Source organism: Eriocheir sinensis, chromosome 63 (assembly GCF_024679095.1).
Source record: "Eriocheir sinensis breed Jianghai 21 chromosome 63, ASM2467909v1, whole genome shotgun sequence".
In the NCBI taxonomy this organism is placed as follows: domain Eukaryota; kingdom Metazoa; phylum Arthropoda; class Malacostraca; order Decapoda; family Varunidae; genus Eriocheir; species Eriocheir sinensis.
Genome location: NC_066571.1, coordinates 4,204,621 through 4,224,353, shown reverse-complemented (window position 1 = coordinate 4,224,353; position 19,733 = coordinate 4,204,621). Strand labels below are relative to the sequence as shown.

General features: G+C 42.7%; 2 protein-coding genes across 4 annotated transcripts in view; one reads left to right on the top strand and one right to left on the bottom strand.

Annotated features, from left to right (window-relative positions):
* LOC126986879 (programmed cell death protein 4-like) overlaps positions 1 to 4,296 on the bottom strand; it is a 39,683-nt gene extending 35,387 nt beyond the window's left edge. For all 3 annotated transcript variants that reach the window (XR_007740015.1, XR_007740016.1, XM_050843351.1), the window contains exon 1: positions 3,819 to 4,296. Coding sequence is in view for 1 of the 3 variants with exons in the window: in XM_050843351.1 (XP_050699308.1) it covers positions 3,819 to 4,107 (289 nt within the window). In the remaining 2 variants the exon portion in view is untranslated. The remainder of the gene's footprint in view (positions 1 to 3,818) is intronic.
* Positions 4,297 to 5,081: 785 nt separating this feature from the next.
* The window catches only part of LOC126986877 (putative pre-mRNA-splicing factor ATP-dependent RNA helicase PRP1), a 30,604-nt gene continuing 15,952 nt past the window's right edge, over positions 5,082 to 19,733 (top strand). The window contains exons 1-3 of the mRNA XM_050843348.1: positions 5,082 to 5,453; positions 6,071 to 8,305; positions 18,743 to 19,727. Of these exons, the coding sequence (XP_050699305.1) occupies positions 19,681 to 19,727 (47 nt within the window). The 5' untranslated portion in view covers positions 5,082 to 5,453; positions 6,071 to 8,305; positions 18,743 to 19,680. The remainder of the gene's footprint in view (positions 5,454 to 6,070; positions 8,306 to 18,742; positions 19,728 to 19,733) is intronic.

Sequence of the window (19,733 nt, the reverse complement as noted above, 5' to 3'; positions counted from 1 at the left end):
ATAGTAGTAGTAGTAGTATATAGTAGTAGTAGTAGTAGTAGTAGTAGGTGGTCGTGGTGGATGATGGTTAGATGAGAGTATGGTGTTGATAAGGGTGAAAAAAGTGCGTGTTTTGTAATGGTGTTGGTGATAAGTGGTAGTAGAAATGGTGTTAGTGGTGATAAGTGGTAGTAGTAATGGTAGTGGTTATAGTGACTAGCGGGGAGAAAAGGTAATGATGGAGGTGGTGGTGATAATGGTGGGAACAGTAACACACACATCTGTTGCTGTGTGTGTGTGTGTGTGAGAGAGAGAGAGAGAGAGAGAGAGAGAGAGAGAGAGAGAGAGAGAACCACCACCATCATCACTACCAATGCAATTCTTGAAACCACAACCACATAACAACGTAAGCTGACAAACCGCATTACACGCTTACTATTGCACTCCAGTCAGCATACACCAACACGTCTGTATGTGTGTGTGTGTGTTCACCCAACCGCTATATACAGGCTGCTTCTATTCCTGTTCCCACCCTCAAACAAAATTATAACAGCCGTCTGAGAAGAAAAATAAAACATCTACACATCAAATAAAGCAAATAAGTGAATAATAATAAAAAAGTATTTCCTTCACACGTTTCTCCCCTGCTCATTCATTCACGGCAGCCTATTACCAACGCGCCAAAAAATAAAAATAAATAAATAAAAACGGACCCCATTGCGCGTCCAAACTCACGAAAAAAAGTGAAAATGTAAGGAAACAAAAGAAAAGAAACGTAGCGATGTTGAAGGTGAGAGAAAAAAAAAAAAAAAAACTTCAAGGACGTAAAAAAATGTCAAATTTGCCGTTGCGTTGATAAAGATAAAAGAAAAATAATAATAATGTAATGTAAGGTACGAATATCATTGAGTAGTTACCAAGCACGGCGTTTAAATTCTACTACTACTAACTGCCACTACTAACGAAAAAGATAAAACTAAAACGTATGGTCGAGTTTGCAACGATACTTTGAACTTTGGCAGATTAGTAACATTTATAGACTTCACCCACCACCACAGAAAAAAAATATTAATAAAAAACATGGAATCACGAAGGGGAAGATGATAAGTAGATTGAAGTTGATGAATTAAAGCGGTTTACTTTTTATAGCTTAACATTTACTACATCTTCAGTTTCCACGGATCACGAACACACACATGAAAAGAAACCCGTAACCTATAAAAAGCATACAACACTATTATAAAGACTAACAATATAAAACTCAATAATTTGTTACCCTCAAATATTTATCTCTCTCTCTGGTAGCAACATACATACTACCAAATACGCACACGATTTTAAACTATTATATAATCGCCCTCAACTTCGCACACACACAAAGAGAAAAAATAAACCATATGTAGTACTCTATGACCGCTTCCTCTGCGCTCCCTCCCCCCCACTTCCTCTTCTTCCATCCCCTCACCTGCCTCTACCTGGGTATTTACAGGCTAACCAACTGGCGGCGGCAAGTGAGCTAAATATTATGAAACGCCTGAGCTCAAGGACACACACAACATCTGGCCCTACGCGGCAAAGGGAGCTGCTATACATCAAACTGTTTGCGCGCGCGCGCTCTCTCTCTCTCTCTCTCTCTCATCAGCTGTAAACTTGTATAACGCATCAGCTTTTATCTATATCTGGAAAAGGTAGTTCGTGGCGTGATCGATAACTGACTTGTTATTCGTTGTTTTTTTTTTTATGCTGATCCAGATGACCCGACTGGTCTTCAACACACACACACACACACACAGGGTGACTTTGGGTGGAGGAGCTGATCCCTGGCATTAACCAGGCACGGGATGGATGACCTGTGTGGATGTATTGCGCCGACACACCGTGTAGTGTGATGAGTAGGGTGAAGCAATCTGAGAACTCAATCACCTACATACATCAAACAAAGCCCTGTGTGCGGATCTATACGCCGCGAGTGGCTTGGCATTCTGACTGTATAGAATGTGCACATTATACATATATTTATATTCTTTATTTCCTGCCCATAGCGCTAATAGGCTCTTGTGGGGCTTGTTGGACGACCAAACACGTTTGTGGCGCGGGCGAATTGATATTACGGTAATTAATTCATCATCTATTATCAATACTATATGAATTGATATCAAGCAACATTATATTACTACCGTACACTATTTTTCATATTCCTAATATTAAGAGCGAAATAAAATATATTAACGATTATTCAATTATTCTACATACTGACTAAATACACTATTTTTCATATTCGTAATATTAAGAGCGAAGTAAAATATATTAACGATTATTCAATTATTATACATACTGACTAAATAAACGAGCAAGTAAGACAAGCTCTAACTAACCCCATTACGTTCTATCCGACAAGTTGCCTCCTGTTACATCAAGAAGCAGCAGCAGCAGCAAAAAGGGGCAAGAGATTGAGAGAAATTCTAGCAACGTTTCCAAGGCCATAGAAAGTTGGTATGAATCACTGGCGTAGACACACACACACACACACACACACACAAAAAAAAAAAAAGCACGCAAATATTTACCGACAGCTTACACATACACCCCAGAGAGAGAGAGAGAGAGAGAGAGAGAGAGAGAGAGAGAGAGAGAGAGAGAGAGAGTTACATGGCGTAGGTGAACGACCCTACCAAGGCGAGCAGTGCCGGTGAAAAAAAAAAGTGGGGGAGGGGAGATAAATGGGGAAGAGGGGGGAGGGAGTGACGAGGGAAAGGAGTTGATTTTGGGGGGAGGGGGGAAATGGGGAGGGGGAGGGAGGGAAGTGCAACGTTGAGGTGGGGTGACAGTTGCTATGGAGTAGTGGAGGGGACGATGGGAGGGGAATAGGAGTGGTGATGGCAGAGGAGTGCTGGTTGAATGAAGAAACTGTGGGAGGCGTTGTTGCAGCCGATCACAACAGGGAGTGGCTGGAAGGGGGCGTGGGAAAGGTGGCACCACTGTCAAGGAAGGATGGGACGGGGCTGCGTATAGCGAGGTGGGGGGAGGCAATAAGGGGTGGAGCGGTGCCAATGTGGAAGGGTGCCAAGAATGGATAGCGGAGTGGGCGGTGGTGGTGGGCAGTGATGGGGTAATTAAATGACGCAAAGTATTGATAGTTAATGCCGTGAAGCCGTAAATGACAGGTGCAAAAGTCTTTCTCATGGACATATATATAGTATAATCAGTCATGTACTACAATATCAGGATACAATAATGATATAAAACCGATATATACTTGGAAGACCATTGTATCACACACAAACACACACCTGTCACCTGAAAAAAGTAACTCCAGAACATCGAACTTTTAAGATACACATAAAATAACACACAAAAGATCAGAACAAAGGGTTTGAGGGGTGTGACAGACAGATCGTCATATTGACAAGTGTATGTATATACGTAATAGCCATGAGCAACAAATAATCGTAAAGGCGGAAGCCCTTCAGCCATCATCTTGCAAACATCTCAGGCCCCTAATACACACTGTCATGAGGGGTGTGACAGGCAGATCGTCATATTGACAAGTGTATGTACATACCTAACAGCCATGAGGAACAAATAATCGTAAAGGCGGAGAAGCCCTTCAGCCATCATCTTGCAAACATCTCAGGCCCCTAACACACACTGTCATGAGGGGTGTGACAGGCAGACACATCATATGAAAGTTCACATACGTAACAACCATGAGGAACCAACAATCGTTAAGGCGGAAAAGCTCTTCAGATATCATCTTGCAAACATCTCAGCCTCATGACACACACACAGTCAACCTCACAGCTATTCAAGAGCAACAAGGGCACGGCAGCAGTACTCACCTTTCTTGGGCAGGCCGCGTCCGAAGCCATTACGGGACTTGCGGGAGTTTTTAAGGGCCCGCAGCGGGGCTATCACCTGGGTGTCGGAGTTCGCCCGACTCAACTCTTTGGTCATAAACTTAGAAGGACGCTTGGCACGGCGCTTAACACGCTCAGTCAGTTCCACGGCACCGTTGATGAATCCCTCGACATTCTCCTTGCTCTCGGAGACGGTGCCGTTGAGCATAACTTCTTCAATAGGGTCGCCCGCCATGACCGGCCCACGACCGTTGACAGCCACCTCGCCCATCTCGCCTCGCGGTCACGCTTTTAACAACAAGGGGACGCAGGAGGGATCGTTCGAGAGAGACCGCGGGAGTAAGAGGATTGGTTTTAAGATGTTACTTGGGATGAACAATGGTGGTGGTGTTAGTTACGGATGTAGTCTCAACCGACCTACATGCAACGGAGTTCAGGAGCTTTCTGAGCGTTGGACGCGGGCAGGGGGCGGGGCCAGCTTTGTTTTGGGTCGTGACGTCACTGCAGAGGCCACCAATCATAGGCGCCGCTGAGCCTATCAGCCAATCAGCGCGGCGCCCCATATCGACGCGACGTTGCCAAACTCTCAAACTAAGACCAAGACCAGGACCAAGCCAGAAAAACCGAAGCTAGCAATAAAAAAGTGCATTTATGACAATAAGAAAAGGATTGATTGATTGATAGGAGAATTCAAATAAACAAAAGAACGACATCAATAGGAGTAAGAATATCAAGAGCTACCCCCGCAAAAGCTCTACATTTACATCAACTATGGAAGGTAGAGCCAATTAGATTTACCTCGTTACCTAATACATAATGTGAGTCAGTCAGATTAGCATTTCTTTCTAACTTCTAGTCCGTGATAAATACGAGATGGAACGATCAAAAGGTGAAGTGAGGTGTGAAAAAGAGCAAAGATTTATTTCAGCTCCTCAGTGTACATCACCGCGGCGTTGCCAAGTGTCAAAGTATTGGTTGAGGGTTTCACACCTCTATTAATGTACTGAGAAGTTATTGATTAGTCTCATGCACATAGAAGAGTCATCACTAATTATTGTAATGGTTCCAGCAGGAATTTTCTTATAATATCATCCGATGGATAAATGCCACCACTGACAGTTCTCGAGAACAATGGAAAATGCCCTCGAGGTGTAGCAGTATTTGTAAATAGCAAATAACTCAGGCAGAACAAATATTTTATGATATTCCATTTTATTATGGCGTATTTGTCCCATTCGGTCATCGACAAATCCTTTATTTAGTTTGCATTATACCACCTCAATATGCATATCACCTATTTCACTCGCATTTTTCATTATGCTGGTATAAAATAAACGTCTCTAAAACTCCAATCATCAAGTGGAAATAATATGAATACCGAATATATAATTATATCGTTATTAAAACGTTCCAGCAGGTAAGTGGATAAGAACCAACGTCCCGGCTCAAACTTCCCTTGCGGCGGCTGGCTGGTGGGCAGAAGAGGAGGAAGAGGAGGAAGCATCGGCGAGGAGGCCATCATTTCTGCTTTACTCTGCCGCCACGTGTGTGCGACGAGCCCCGGCCAAACATGTCCAAGCGGAAAATAGATATCAACCCATCGGCGCTGAGGAAAAGGTGTTTATGATATGCTGGGGTGCATACTACCCCAGGTATATATGTGTTTTTGGTACATGTTGGGGTGCATAACACCCCACTTTATGATATGCTGGGGTGCATACCACCCCAGGTATGTGTTCTTCGGCGAGTTACCGGGGTGCATCAGACCCCAGTTAGGTGTTATATGGCGGGATACTGGGGTCCATTGAACCCCAGTTATGTATTGCTGTACTGCATTGCTTATGACAATTCCCCTTGTAGGTATAAAATAATTTGTTTCAAATTCACTATAATGTTTAGGAACAGGGAAATGTTTGTGTTATTGTCTTTTCTAATGATTTTGGTTTCTTTGCAGGCATGAATAAAAGTGTTCCAGGTGCTATTTACAGAAATTACATATATAAGAAAAGAAACATACAATAAAAGCAGTGAATGCGTCAAATAAAAATGTCCTAGGTTCTATGGACATACATAATATTTATAAGAAAACAAAAAGATAATAAAAGCAGTGAAAGTGTCAGATAAAAGTGTCCTAGGTTCTATGGACAGACATAATATTTATTAGAAAACAAAAAAATAATAAAAGCAGTGAAAGTGTCAAAGAAAAAGTTCTAATTTTCTGTATTTCTTTGCAGGCGTAATGAAAGTGTTCCAGGTTCTATTATCATAAATAACATATATAAGAAACCAATCAGACAATAAAAGTAGTGCAAATGTCAAAGAAAGGACTAACGGATGAGGAGCTATCATATATGATGAGTGTGACTGGTGACTTGTCAGACTTAGATGATGATGGTGAGGCTCATAATGAAGGACTTACTGGTACCAACATAGATAATGCTGAAATGTCAGCTAGTGATGAGGAGGAGGAGGATCAAATAGAGAAAGAGTTGATGTATGATAGTGATGATGATAAGGATTATGTCCCATCGTGTAGTGACGAAAATGAAGAAGTGCCAGAGGATGTTGAAAAAGAGATGGGGAAGAAGAAGAAGAAAAGAAAGCAAACTGGCAAGAAAACACGTCGCACATCGACCCCAAAGAAAAAAAGAAGTATTGTTGGACCACACCCTGGGAACTATCCAGGTGATAGTATCCCTTCCACTTCAGCTGATGTACCTTCTCCTCCTTCCCCTATAACTGGACCTAATGATGCTGCTTCCCACGTGGACACGACCGCTGCTGATGCTTCTCTTGCAGCCAACTCTTCTGCTGCTGCCCCTTCTCCCTCTGCAGCCAGTAGTGGTGGGAGACATGGGAGACGTAGGAGACAAGCTCAAGTTGATGTTCCAGCTATAGTACAGTTTGATAGTACTACTCTGGCTGGCAAGTATGGGTTCAGATGGTGTACCCGCCCACAGTCCAGTACCAATCGGGTAGCCAGAAACATTGTCACTGGTAACCTCGGACCAAATGCCGAAGCGCGAGCTTGTGATTCCCCGGAAAAGTGCTTTAACTTATTCATTGATGATTCATTTTTGGATATAGTCTGTCAGTGGACAAACAAGAGGATTGAGATTGAAGCCAGTAGGTACACCAAGAAAACAGCAACACATAGAAGTGTGGAACGGGAGGAACTTTTGGTATTCATTGGGGTGCTAATATTTTCTGGATGCCAGAAGGATGGCCATATGTCAACCTGTGACATGTGGTCTGCTGACATCGGTGTGCCATTGTACCGTGCTGCTATGTCGCAGGCCCGTTTTGAGTTTATACTCAACTGTTTACGGTTTGATGACCCACAGACAAGAGAGACGAGAAGAGAGACTGACAAATTTGCACCTTGCAGGGAACTGTTTGATAACATTATGGAGAAGTGTCAAAGGCACTACACACCCTGTGAGCATCTCTGTATTGATGAGCAGCTGCTTGCATTTCGTGGAAGATGTCCATTCAGGATGTATATCCCAAGCAAGCCAGCCAAGTATGGCATGAAGATGATCCTCATAAATGACTGCAAGACTAAATACCTGCTAGGATGTATGCCATACCTCGGAAAGGATCAGACACGGCTCACACCTGGAATAGGACTGGGACATTATTTTACCAAGGAACTTACACAGCCATACCACCACACAAACAGAAATGTAACCACAGATAATTGGTTTACCTCTGTAGGACTAGTCACTGATCTTCTAGAGAACTGTGGCATGACCATGGTTGGAACATTGAAGGCAAACAAGCGAGAACTTCCAGATAAGATAAAGAGCAAAGAAGATCGTGAACCTGGATCAAGTGCCTTTCTCTTCACAAAAGAGATGACCCTGGTTTCATATCTGCCTCCGGTGCGAAACAAGGCCAAGAAGTTAGTCCTCTTGCTCTCATCTATGCACAGCCAGCCAACCATAGGAGAGAAAGGAAAGCCAGAAATTATAGAATTTTACAACAGCACCAAAGGTGGAGTGGATGCTTTTGACGAGATGTGTGAACTGTACTCTTGCAACCGGAAAACTAAAAGATGGCCCCTTTGTATCTTCTACTGGATGGTGAATGTCGCTGTTATCAATGCAAATGTAGTGTACACAGCAAACCTAGAGAGGACAGGAGGTACCAAAGTTCCAAAACGCCGTCGTTTCAGGCTACACCTTGCAAGAACATTCATACGGCCATGGGCTCAGAAGAGGTTGTCGGCTGACACTCTCCCACGGCCCCTAAAAACACGGATATCTACTGTCTGTAACCTCCCATCAGTAGCCAACACACAATACCCAACTGGCCAAGTACTTGCCCAGTGCACATACCGTCAGGTACGCTGTGCTGAGTGCCCCCGCTCTACAGACCGGAAGACACGCATCAGGTGCCTGAAATGTCAACGACCCGTGTGCCAGTCCCACTACTACCCTACTTGTACCAAGTGTATTGAGCTCGTGGTAAGTAAACATGTATATATATCATATACATTTATATATGTAACCTTCCTATCTTTTCCTGTCAAGGGAAGCATTTTTTGCTGGCATTCCTATGCCTTTGGCTTCTCTTGCATGCAATATATATATATATATATATATATATATATATATATATATATATATATATATATATATATATATATATATATATATATATATATATAAATATATATATATATATATATATATATATGGTTATATATATATATATATATATATATATATATATATGAACATTAAATGAGGTGATGAAAATACGAAGATAGTCCTTAACATAAATTTAATGTATAAGTAAGAAACAACAATATTAACAACACCTGTAGCAAGTGAGAGTAATTACGTTACTTGCTCTTAAGACCTTATGGTCGTTTAAATCAAGTAAATGGTGTGAAGGTCATTAAGCACAAAATAGTATACCAAAACGAAGATTAAACCAAAGACAAAATGACACACAGATAACAATGAGAAAAAGAAAACACAAGAAACCCACACAATGACACACAATAATAATAGATAATAATAACCACCACCAATGAATAAATGGATGATAATCACTGATGAATGGATGAATGAAAAGATAAGATGGACACAGAAATGATGAGATATGAGAAAATTAGTATTGTTCACCTCCTATAGTTCACTGGTCACTTTGTAAGTGGTTACTGACTCACTGACTCGGCTGATGACGTGAGAGTTGTTGTTGCTGCTAGCCGAACCCTCAGGAGATGAGTACACTTTGGCCTTTGAGATGAGACTCACTCTCACACTTTGTGGAGGTTTCGACAATGCCTCTGAAATAGCCCAAGGCTATTTGATAAGCCTAAAGCCTTAGCCGAAGCTAGCTCAGGGAGCAACAGGTACAATAATTGATAATTCAGTAGTTAGCAACAGAGATAGTCTGGTTGCAGTAATACCTCCCCCCTGAAGACGACACCACTGGGTTGATTTGTAGTTGTAGGTAGCCGTTGTTGCCCAGTGGAGTCGTAGTGGTTGACTTCTGGTCAAGTCGAGTTTTAGATGCGAGATAGGGCGTCGGCGATGATGTTCTCCCTCCCTTTTAAGTGGTTGACATTCAGGTTGTAGGGCTGGAGAAACAGGGACCATCTGAGAAGTCGCTGATTGGTAAACTTGCTGCGATTGAGGAAGGCCAATGGATTGTGGTCTGTGTAGACTTGGAGTGGTTCTTGAGCAGGCTGTATGTAGCATTCGAATTTCTGGATTGCTGAGACGATGGCCAGGAGCTCTTTCTCAATGGTGCTGTATCTTCTCTGGTGGATATTAAGTTTGCTGGAGTGGTACGCCACTGGATGAAGGATACCCTCCACCTCCTGTAGTAATACAGCACCAAGAGCGGCATCACTGGCATCAGTCTGCAGGGCAAAGGGCTGAGTGAAGTCTGGGGCGATGAGTACAGGACCCTGGGCCAGGAAGTTCTTGAGTTGGTCGAAGGCGGCCTGGCAATCCTCTGTCCACAGGTAGTGTACGGCTCCACTCGTGAGCCGTGTGAGAGGGACAGTGGCGGCCGCGAAGTTAGGGCAGAACCTCCTGTAATACCCTGCCATGCCCAGAAAGCGCCGCAGGGCCTTCCGAGTAGTGGGGGCAGGGTATTCAAGGATGGCAGAGATGTTGGCTTCCTTGGGTCGTACTCTGCCATTGCCCACCACGTGGCCCAGGTACGTCACCGTTGCTCGGCCGAAGGTAGTCTTAGCCAGCTTCACGGTGAAGTGGGCTGCCTGCAGCCTTGTCAGCACATCCCTGAGTCTCGTAAAGGCGCGGCCACACTTGCCCTAGAACATTGCTCGAAACAATGTTCGACGCATGAAGGAAACATGTCTCTAACTTTGTCACGGACGTGTTCGAGGCACTAGCGTCCACATCATGTTGGCAGCTCTGCCTGTGACATGGTGGTAGCACTGGTGTGGACGAGGCTTCGAGCTGCTGACATGTATCATCCACACCATTCAAGCGACGGCAGTGCATGGTGTGGACAATGGAGTGGACCAAGGAGCAGACATTCGTGTTGATTGAACTGTATCAGTCACACCCAGTGTTATGGGATCCAACAGATCCAACATACAAGAACAAAGTGAAAAAACTAGACGCTTGGAGAAGCATCTCACAGGCCCTGGCAGTAGAACGAGCCGAGGTAGAAAAGAAGATGAAAACTTTGATTGGCCAGTTCCGGAGGGAGCAGAAAAAAATGAATACGAAGTCTGGAGCTGGAACGGGCGATGCATATATAAGCACATGGTTTGCCTTCAACAGCATGAAGTTCCTGTTAAGTAGAAACACACCACATCCCACAAACGACTGTGGTATCAGGGTAAGCAGTGATATTCCTATATACGTCCTGAGGTGTTTATTTACGAATGACATAACATGTATAGTTAACATGCATCCTAGTATCAATTTCTTACTAGGATTGTACAAATGTCAACATAATGAAACTGTACACAACACATAATAATGAATAAAACTTAAGATTCATCGTAGCATTACTCATTTAACATAGAGACAATCACATTAGTTATAAATGCTATGTTAAAATGTTCTTACTACCATATACCATAACTTCATCACTTGCACTCTTGAAGAATCAGTAGTGCCCCGGCGTACTTGTTTATACAGATTGCTTGCACTTAGCAATAGTTAATAACTCCTGCCAGGGCACCCGTCCCACATTACTCACAAAGTACTCTTTGAACTCTGTACGGATATCCTGTGCAGTCATTGTTGAAATATGGGTACTTCCCTGTGCAGGCTGCATACACGATTCACTATGAGAATTGCGCCATGAACCTGGGATGAATGTACCGCTGTCATTATCGAACACATCAAAGGTGCCAGGGGGTGAATATGCTATTCTTGATGATGTACTACTCCTAAGGTAATTATGTAGATACACACATGTCGTAGTTACACTTTTTACAGTGTCAGGTTTCAGTAGCATAGGCTTGCGTAACACTCTAAATCGAGCAGTTAATATGCCAAATACATTCTCGACCACTCGTCTTGCTCTGCTTAAACGGTAATTATAAACTCTCTTATTCGACCCCCTATCATGGTGGCCGCTGTATGGTTTCATAATGTTCTCCAGTAATGGGAATGCTTCGTCTCCTACAAAGACGTACGGCATGGGTTTTTCTCGACCAGGAAGCGGAGTAGGGGTAGGAAGGTTCATGGCACAGTTATCTAGTGATTGTTTGAAGATAGTCTGGTTAAATACACCACCATCTGATATACGACCCTGACAGCCAACATTTATATATGTGAAGTTGTATGTAGCATCAACAACAGCAAACAGAACTATGCTAAAAAATCCCTTGACGAAGGACATTGCACACATATATGTTTACCATCCATCGCTCCAACACATTGTGGGAAATCCCACAAACGTTCAAACTCTCGTGAAATGTTGATCCATCCATCTGCAGTTGTTGGCAACTGAAAGAAAACCACTCCTATAAGAATAATAATTTTAGTACATATATAGTTACTACCGGTATTATTATTATTATTATTATTATTATTATTATTATTTTGTTCTAGTTTCAAGGTAATGAGCCGTCAACATCCACTGTTGCTCAAAATACGGAGGACACCGCCACGGGATCCTCGCCCGAGGGAGAACAAGAAGTGTCCATCATGGAACGGGCAGACACCGTAGGGCCGAGCACTTCAACAAGCGTACGTGTAAATCGTAAAAGGAGACAGGACGCCATGGCGGAGGAGGCGTATGACATTATGAAAACACTGCGGCAGGGGTATGAGAGCAGGGACGAATATCACCATTTTGGGGAACTGATTGCATGTAAAATAAGGGCACTTTCTTGTCACCACGCAAGGAACACGGTTCAAAATATAATACAGAACACACTATACAATGCAGAGCAAGGGATGCATGACAAACCAACACCCACCACTCAACAGCAATACATGAACTAATGCACGATCTCTGAATAACACTATATGGGATCAGTACTTGTTAGTACAGTCGCCCTCATTAATTGAAAATTTACCCTTTGTGATTAGGTATTCTAGTAAGATTTTACTAGTACACTGAGACCTCATTATTTTTTAAGTGCCTTTAAAGATATGTTTATGCTAATAAAAAAATTTAGTTTTATTCATCACCACCATATTTACTCAAGATTGTTATTTACTATTGGTGGAATAAACATTCTGGTGGCAACTGTTCGTACGTGCATATGGTATGTCTTAATGGGACAGTATGCTTATGCACCACCTGCCTGTTTCACTGTAATAAGTAAATTGGTACTTACTCCTTCCTTACATTATCCTTACCTTCACGTATTCACTGAGGCCGCTCATAAGTGCTTCACACACTTCTGGCACTATCTGTGAAATACTCTGCTTGGATACTTTGAAAAGGTAGCTGAGACTGCGATATGAATCGCCTGTTATCAGATATCGTAGTGTTACTGCCAGCCGATCAGTGCTCGAAATTGGTTTTCTGAGCCTGGTTTCCACTTTGGTAATAGTAGGTCCAATTATGTTGAGTATGTGCTCAAAGTCTGCCTTCGACATCCTGAAGAAATTTGAAAAGGATGCACTGTCCCCGAGTTGAGCCGGCAACAATCCAACGTCATCTCCCATCAGCTCATTGAGGATATTGTTCCTTTCACCAGTGTTTTTTTCTCTAAGCGTTGGACGCATCCAAAATCGGCGACGATATCTTCCCCGTTGTCTCTGCTGTGTAAATAGTATCACCGTAGCTGCAGCGGCCAGTAGCGCGTCTTCCCTCGTCGCCATGGTGCTGGGTAGTGACTGAGGCAAGTGTGGACCACTTCACTATTTCACCTCTTGTTTCCAGCATGTCCATGACTTTGCCCCAAACAGTGGCCGAAACACTGTCCCAGTACTGTCAGTGACATGTTGCTAGCGTGCGTGTAACATGTTTTCTTCATGCGTCGAGCAGTGTTTCGGGCAATGTTCTAGGCAAGTGTGGCCGCGCCTTAAGGTGCTGCTCCCAATGCTCTGTAAAAATTAGAATGTCGTCTAGGTAAACGGACACTCCAATAAGATCCTGTAACAGATAATCCATGGCTCTCTGGAAGGTTGAAGGGGCATTCCTCATCCCAAAAGGCATTACATTATATTGGTAGAGCCCAAAGGGAGTGATGAAAGCGGATATCTCTTGTGCTCTCTCTGTGAGGGGAATTTGATAATAGCCCTTCAATAAATCCAGCTTTGTTATATACTGGGACCTTCCCACCTCATCGATCAAGTCGTCTATCCGTGGCAGGGGGTAGGCGTCTGGGACTGTCACAGCGTTGACCCTGCGGTAGTCGGTGCAGAGACGCAACTGTCCATCTTCCTTGGGGACGAGTAGACAAGGTGACGCCCAAGGAGACTGGCTGGGTTTCGCCAGCCCCTGCTCGAGTAGATACTCCACCTCTTGCCTCATCTGGTCACGTTTCCTGGGGCTTATGCGATATGGAGGGTGACGAAGAGGAGAGGTGCCGGGGAGGAGCTTGATGTCATGAGAGGTGAGGTTACACAGGTTTGGATGATCATTGAACACATTAAACTGGTGAAGGATGGATAGGATGTCTTTTGATTGAGAGGATGAGAGATGGGACAGGTAATTAGATGGGTTACATAATATGGATGAATTATTTGTCCCTTCTGCATGAGTGGTGGTGGTTTCTAACGAAATAGAACATACAGGTCTCTCTGGTGAGCCAGGTGCAAGGCCAGCTCTAGTTTTATATAATTTAAGTAAGTTAATGTGTATTTTCTGGGTACTTTTCCGGCGGTTAGGAGTGTCTATAATGTAATTTTGTTCACTGATCTTCTCATTGACTGTATAGGGACCATGGTATTTAGTTTGCAGGGGTGATCCTGGGACTGGAATAAAGACAAGGACTTTATCACCTGGTTTGAACTCTCTAACTTTAGCTCTAGTGTCAAAGTGTTTCTTCATGTCTCCTTGAGTTTGTTTGAGGTTGTCACGGGCAAAGGAGCGAACTTTGGTTAGTGTGTCTAAGTTTAACTAAATACTGGGTGACAGTGACAAGTTTGCTTGAGGTGTTATTAAGCAATTGGTCCTTGATGACTTTAAGGGGACCTCTTACCTTATGGCCATACAGTAACTCAAAGGGGGAGACTCCAAGGGACTCGTTAGGGGTCTCTCTTATGGCAAACAGGACGTAAGGTAGAGCCTCGTCCCAGTCCTGGTCCTGATCGTGACAAAATTTACGAAGAAGAGCCTTCAGTGTTTGGTGACATCTTTCTAAAGCTCCCTGTGACTGTGGATGGTACGCCGTAGATAAAGTTTGTGTGATGCCAAGCTCGGTGAGAACTGCCGTGAAGAGATCGCTCGTGAAATTAGTGCCACGGTCACTCTGAATCTCCCTGGGGATGCCAAAAGTGGTAAACAAGTGTGTAAGTTTGGATACAACAGTTTTGGCAGAGATGTTTTTGATAGGGAAACCTTCTGGGTAACGGGTGGTAGGGCACATGACAGTGAGGATGTATTGGTTACCTTTCTTTGTTTTGGGTAATGGGCCCACGATGTCAATGATGATTTTTGAGAATGGTTCTTCAGGCACCTGGATGGGCTGAAGAGGATAAGGAGGGATATTCTGGTTGGGTTTCCCCATTACCTGGCAAGTGTGGCAAGAATTAACAAATGAGGCAACATCCTTCCTAAGACCGGGCCAATAAAACTCATTAAGTAGCTTCTCACAAGTTTATCTGATTCCATGATGGCCGGCTAGGTTCCCATGAGCGATCTCCATCACTGGCTCTCTTAAGGTGACGGGTAGGACTACTTGATGGAGCTCAGCCCAAGTGGCATCATCTAAAAGTTGAGGTGGTTTATACAATCTCATAAGAATTTTATCCTGGTAATAGAAAGAAGGTGAGGAAGTGATCTGGTCTTTAGGTATAGCTTGGGTATGAAATCGAGACAGGGTGGTATCGTCTTTTTGAGCCTCAGCAAGTAAGTGGTCAGTGAATACCTTACCAACCCCAACGTGAGGCGTAGGATGGAGGGTGGTTGGTAAGGGCTGAGGTGGCTCTGGAGCAGCGGCAACAGACTGTGCTCGAGTGACTGCACATTCAGGAAAAATGTTAGGCTGCTCCTTTTCCATGTCAGCTGTAGGGTTGTAATGCAATGGGGAGACATTAGTTATGATAGGTGGAACGACTAGTCCCCCAGCCAGATCATTAGCCAACAGGAAATTAGCATTAGGGATAGGAAGAGAATTATCCTCACTGACAGCAATGGTAACTGCTCCCACAACCAACGGACAGTTTAAGTGCACCCTAGCCAGAGGTATGGGAAAGGTTTGATGAAAATCTTTAAGGAGTACCTTCTCCCCCGTGTACTGCTGCTCAATCCCTGGAAGAGCGGATTTTAAAATGATACATTGGGCAGAGGCAGTATCCCGCATAATCTGGAGAGGGTGCCCTTCAGAGTCCGTGTTGAGAGCCACAGTACCTTGAGACCTGAAGGGTTGAAAAGGGTCAGTGGGAGGAAGTACTGAAGGAGTGTTGAGAGAGGCGACTGGTTTAGAGAATGTAGAGGTCTTTGCTACTTTACACCTAGGATCAGGACAATTCTTTATGAGATGGCCCACCTTTTTACAAAAACTGCAAGAGAGAAAAGACTTGGCACTACCACTACTCTCTGCGGGTTTTACATCCTTGCTATAGCTTGCACCTGACTTACCCACAGGCTGAAGTTTCTTGTCTCCTGAGGGCATAGAGCGATGTATTAGTGAAAAGACATCCGCCAATTTGGCGGCTTTTAAGAGTTCAGTCTCATCCTTATCAGTGATGTGCAACATGATTGAGTATGGTATCTTCCTTTTGAATTCCTCTAGAGCTACAAGGTTTACCAGATCGTCATATGTGGTTACAGCTGCCGACTTAAGCCAGTGTCTCAAAGCTCGGAGTTTCTCTGATGCAAACTCCAAGTATGTTTGACCAGATGTCTTGTTCATGTTGCGGAAGGTTTGTCGATATCTCTCTGTGGTGACTGCATAAGCTGCTAAAATAGCGCTTTTTACTACCTCGTAATCTGAGTTGTCTTCGATATTGTCTAGGACTGCCAAGGCCTTACCGTTGAGTTTGGGCTTTACTATAGCCATGTCCAGTCCTCCTTAGGTAGATCGAAGTGAATGGCAGAGGATTCGAATTCCCGAAAGAATGCTTCTGGATCGTAATCCGAGAATTGAGGCATAAGAGGAAGAAATTTGGTTATCTGCAACCTATTAGGGGTTCGAGTCCCCCCGTCTGAGGACTGCAGCTGAAGCACGCTGAGTTGATGTTCACGTTCACGTGCTTTCTCTTCCCTTTCACGTGCTTTACTTTCTTCATCTCGTACGCGTTCAAGTGCTTTCTCTTCCCTTTCACGTGTTTTACTTTCTTCATTTCGTTCGTGTTCAAGTGCTCTTGCTTCTTTTTCATATTCTAGTTTCATCTGGAGTGCCTGCATTTTCACCCTCTCTATCTCTAGGGCGATTGCGGGGTTTGCAGAACCCAAAGAGGTAGGACTTTCCATGAGGTGGTCAGCCTCCTCCTCAGGGTCACCCAGATGAGCTAGAATTAGGGACATCAACTCGGGTTTTCTTGTTTGACTAGTGAAGGGAATATTATAGTTTGTAGCAATATATTTAAGTTGTTCCACAGTTACAGTTGCTGTTTTAAGTTCCTCCACAGAGGGATTACCGACAAACTCTTCTACGTTGAACACCATTTTGATTGATGTACAAGTCGATTTAACGGTTGTACGAAAGTTGTTAGTAACCACTAATGGTTAAAAGTGATGCTTGGAATGTGACACAGTAATCTCCTGAACTATTAACTAGTTCACAATCCTGGCATGAGATTAATTGATAGGGGAGCGACCCCTGAAGAGATAACACTTCGACGAAGATAACGAGCCAGTGGAGAATGACCATAGAATGCAATACCCACATCTGCAAACAGGATCTGGCATTAAGTACTAGTATGAGTTTGAGCTGGTCACGTTATGAGTCGAGTGAAGTATTGAATTGATTCGGAACGTCAGTGGTTCCTAAAGAAAATGAGTCTCGTAGGCTATGGGGAGAAAGTGTCTCACAGGAAAGATTCGAACAGAGCAAAACGTAATTAAGAGTATGAGGAACTGATAAAGTCTCCACGCTAGGCCTTTGCGTGGTTAGTTATTAAAGGCACAGTCAATCCCTACACTCAATCACGTTGCACATGAAACAGCACCAACAAACACAGTGACACAGTGATTACAAAAGTAATAGGAGTGATACTAGGGGTGAACGAACATACATGAAACAATAAATGATTAGCGAAGATGAAGTGGTGGAAAATAACAATGAATTAGTTATAATAATCCACTGCATATCATCCCGGACAGGCCCCCAATAATGTTACGAGCGACAGTAGTTTTGTCTAGGGTGATAATTTAAGAAACTGGTTACCCGAACATTAAATGAGGTTATGAAAATACGAAGATAGTCCTTAACATAAATTTAATGTATAAGTAAGAAACAACAATATTAACAACACCTGTAGCAAGTGAGAGTAATTACGTTACTTGCTCTTAAGACCTTATGGTCGTTTAAATCAAGTAAATGGTGTGAAGGTCATTAAGCACAAAATAGTATACCAAAACGAAGATTAAACCAAAGACAAAATGACAGATAACAATGAGAAAAAGAAAACAAGAAACCCACACAATGACACACAATAATAATAGATAATAATAACCACCACCAATGAATAAATGGATGATAATCACTGATGAATGGATGAATGAAAAGATAAGATGGACACAGAAATGATGAGATATGAGAAAAATAGTATTGTTCACCTCCTATAGTTCACTGGTCACTTTGTAAGTGGTTACTGACTCACTGACTCGGCTGATGACGTGAGAGTTGTTGTTGCTGCTAGCCGAACCCTCAGGAGATGAGTACACTTTGGCCTTTGAGATGAGACTCACTCTCACACTTTGTGGAGGTTTCGACAATGCCTCTGAAATAGCCCAAGGCTATTTGATAAGCCTAAAGCCTTAGCCGAAGCTAGCTCAGGGAGCAACAGGTACAATAATTGATAATTCAGTAGTTAGCAACAGAGATAGTCTGGTTGCAGTAATAATATATATATATATATATATATATATATATATATATATATATATATATATATATATATATATATATATATATATATATATATATATATATATATATATATATATATATAAATATATATATATATATATATCATCACACATCTTTAATACATACTCTGAACATCAATTAATAAGTATTCAGAGGAGTAACGAGTGATAAAAAAACATAAACTCAAAATATTGTCATTTTACTGTGCTAAATTTTGACCCATATTTGTATCTCCATATTACAGTGAGATGTGGTGCCAGAGAGCTGAGGGCTGATGAGGGGATGGCAAGAGGACCCATTTCGCCATGGCAGGAAGCCTGTTTCTTTAAAGAAATTTTTTTTATTTAATTTGAATTTTTATCTTGAATTTTTGGGAAAACATTTGAAATTTCAGTATTTTTCCTTTATTTTTTTTTAGACCAGAAGAATTTAGTGAGTTAAGTAACTTTAACAACCAAAATGAAGAGGAAGGAGGCTAATTTCTGTGGAATTTTTCAAAAATAAAATTGTTTGAAAGGAAACGTGTTTTTTCTCGATCCGAAAATGGGGTTAGCTACACACCAGGTTTGTGTTTGTGTGACAAAAACTGAAGGTTTGAGTTCCCGGGTTAATGTACTGAGAAGTTATTGATTAGTCTCATGCACATAGAAGAGTCATCACTAATTATTGTAATGGTTCCAGCAGGAATTTTCTTATAATATCATCCGATGGATAAATGCCACCACTGACAGTTCTCGAGAACAATGGAAAATGCCCTCGAGGTGTAGCAGTATTTGTGAATAGCAAATAACTCAGGCAGAACAAATATTTTATGATATTCCATTTTATTATGGCGTATTTGTCCCATTCGGTCATCGACAAATCCTTTATTTAGTTTGCATTATACCACCTCAATATGCATATCACCTATTTCACTCGCATTTTTCATTATGCTGGTATAAAATAAACGTCTCTAAAACTCCAATCATCAAGTGGAAATAATATGAATACCGAATATATAATTATATCGTTATTAAAACGTTCCAGCAGGTAAGTGGATAAGAACCAACGTCCCGGCTCAAACTTCCCTTGCGGCGGCTGGCTGGTGGGCAGAAGAGGAGGAAGAGGAGGAAGCATCGGCGAGGAGGCCATCATTTCTGCTTTACTCTGCCGCCACGTGTGTGCGACGAGCCCCGGCCAAACATGTCCAAGCGGAAAATAGATATCAACCCATCGGCGCTGAGGAAAAGGTGGGA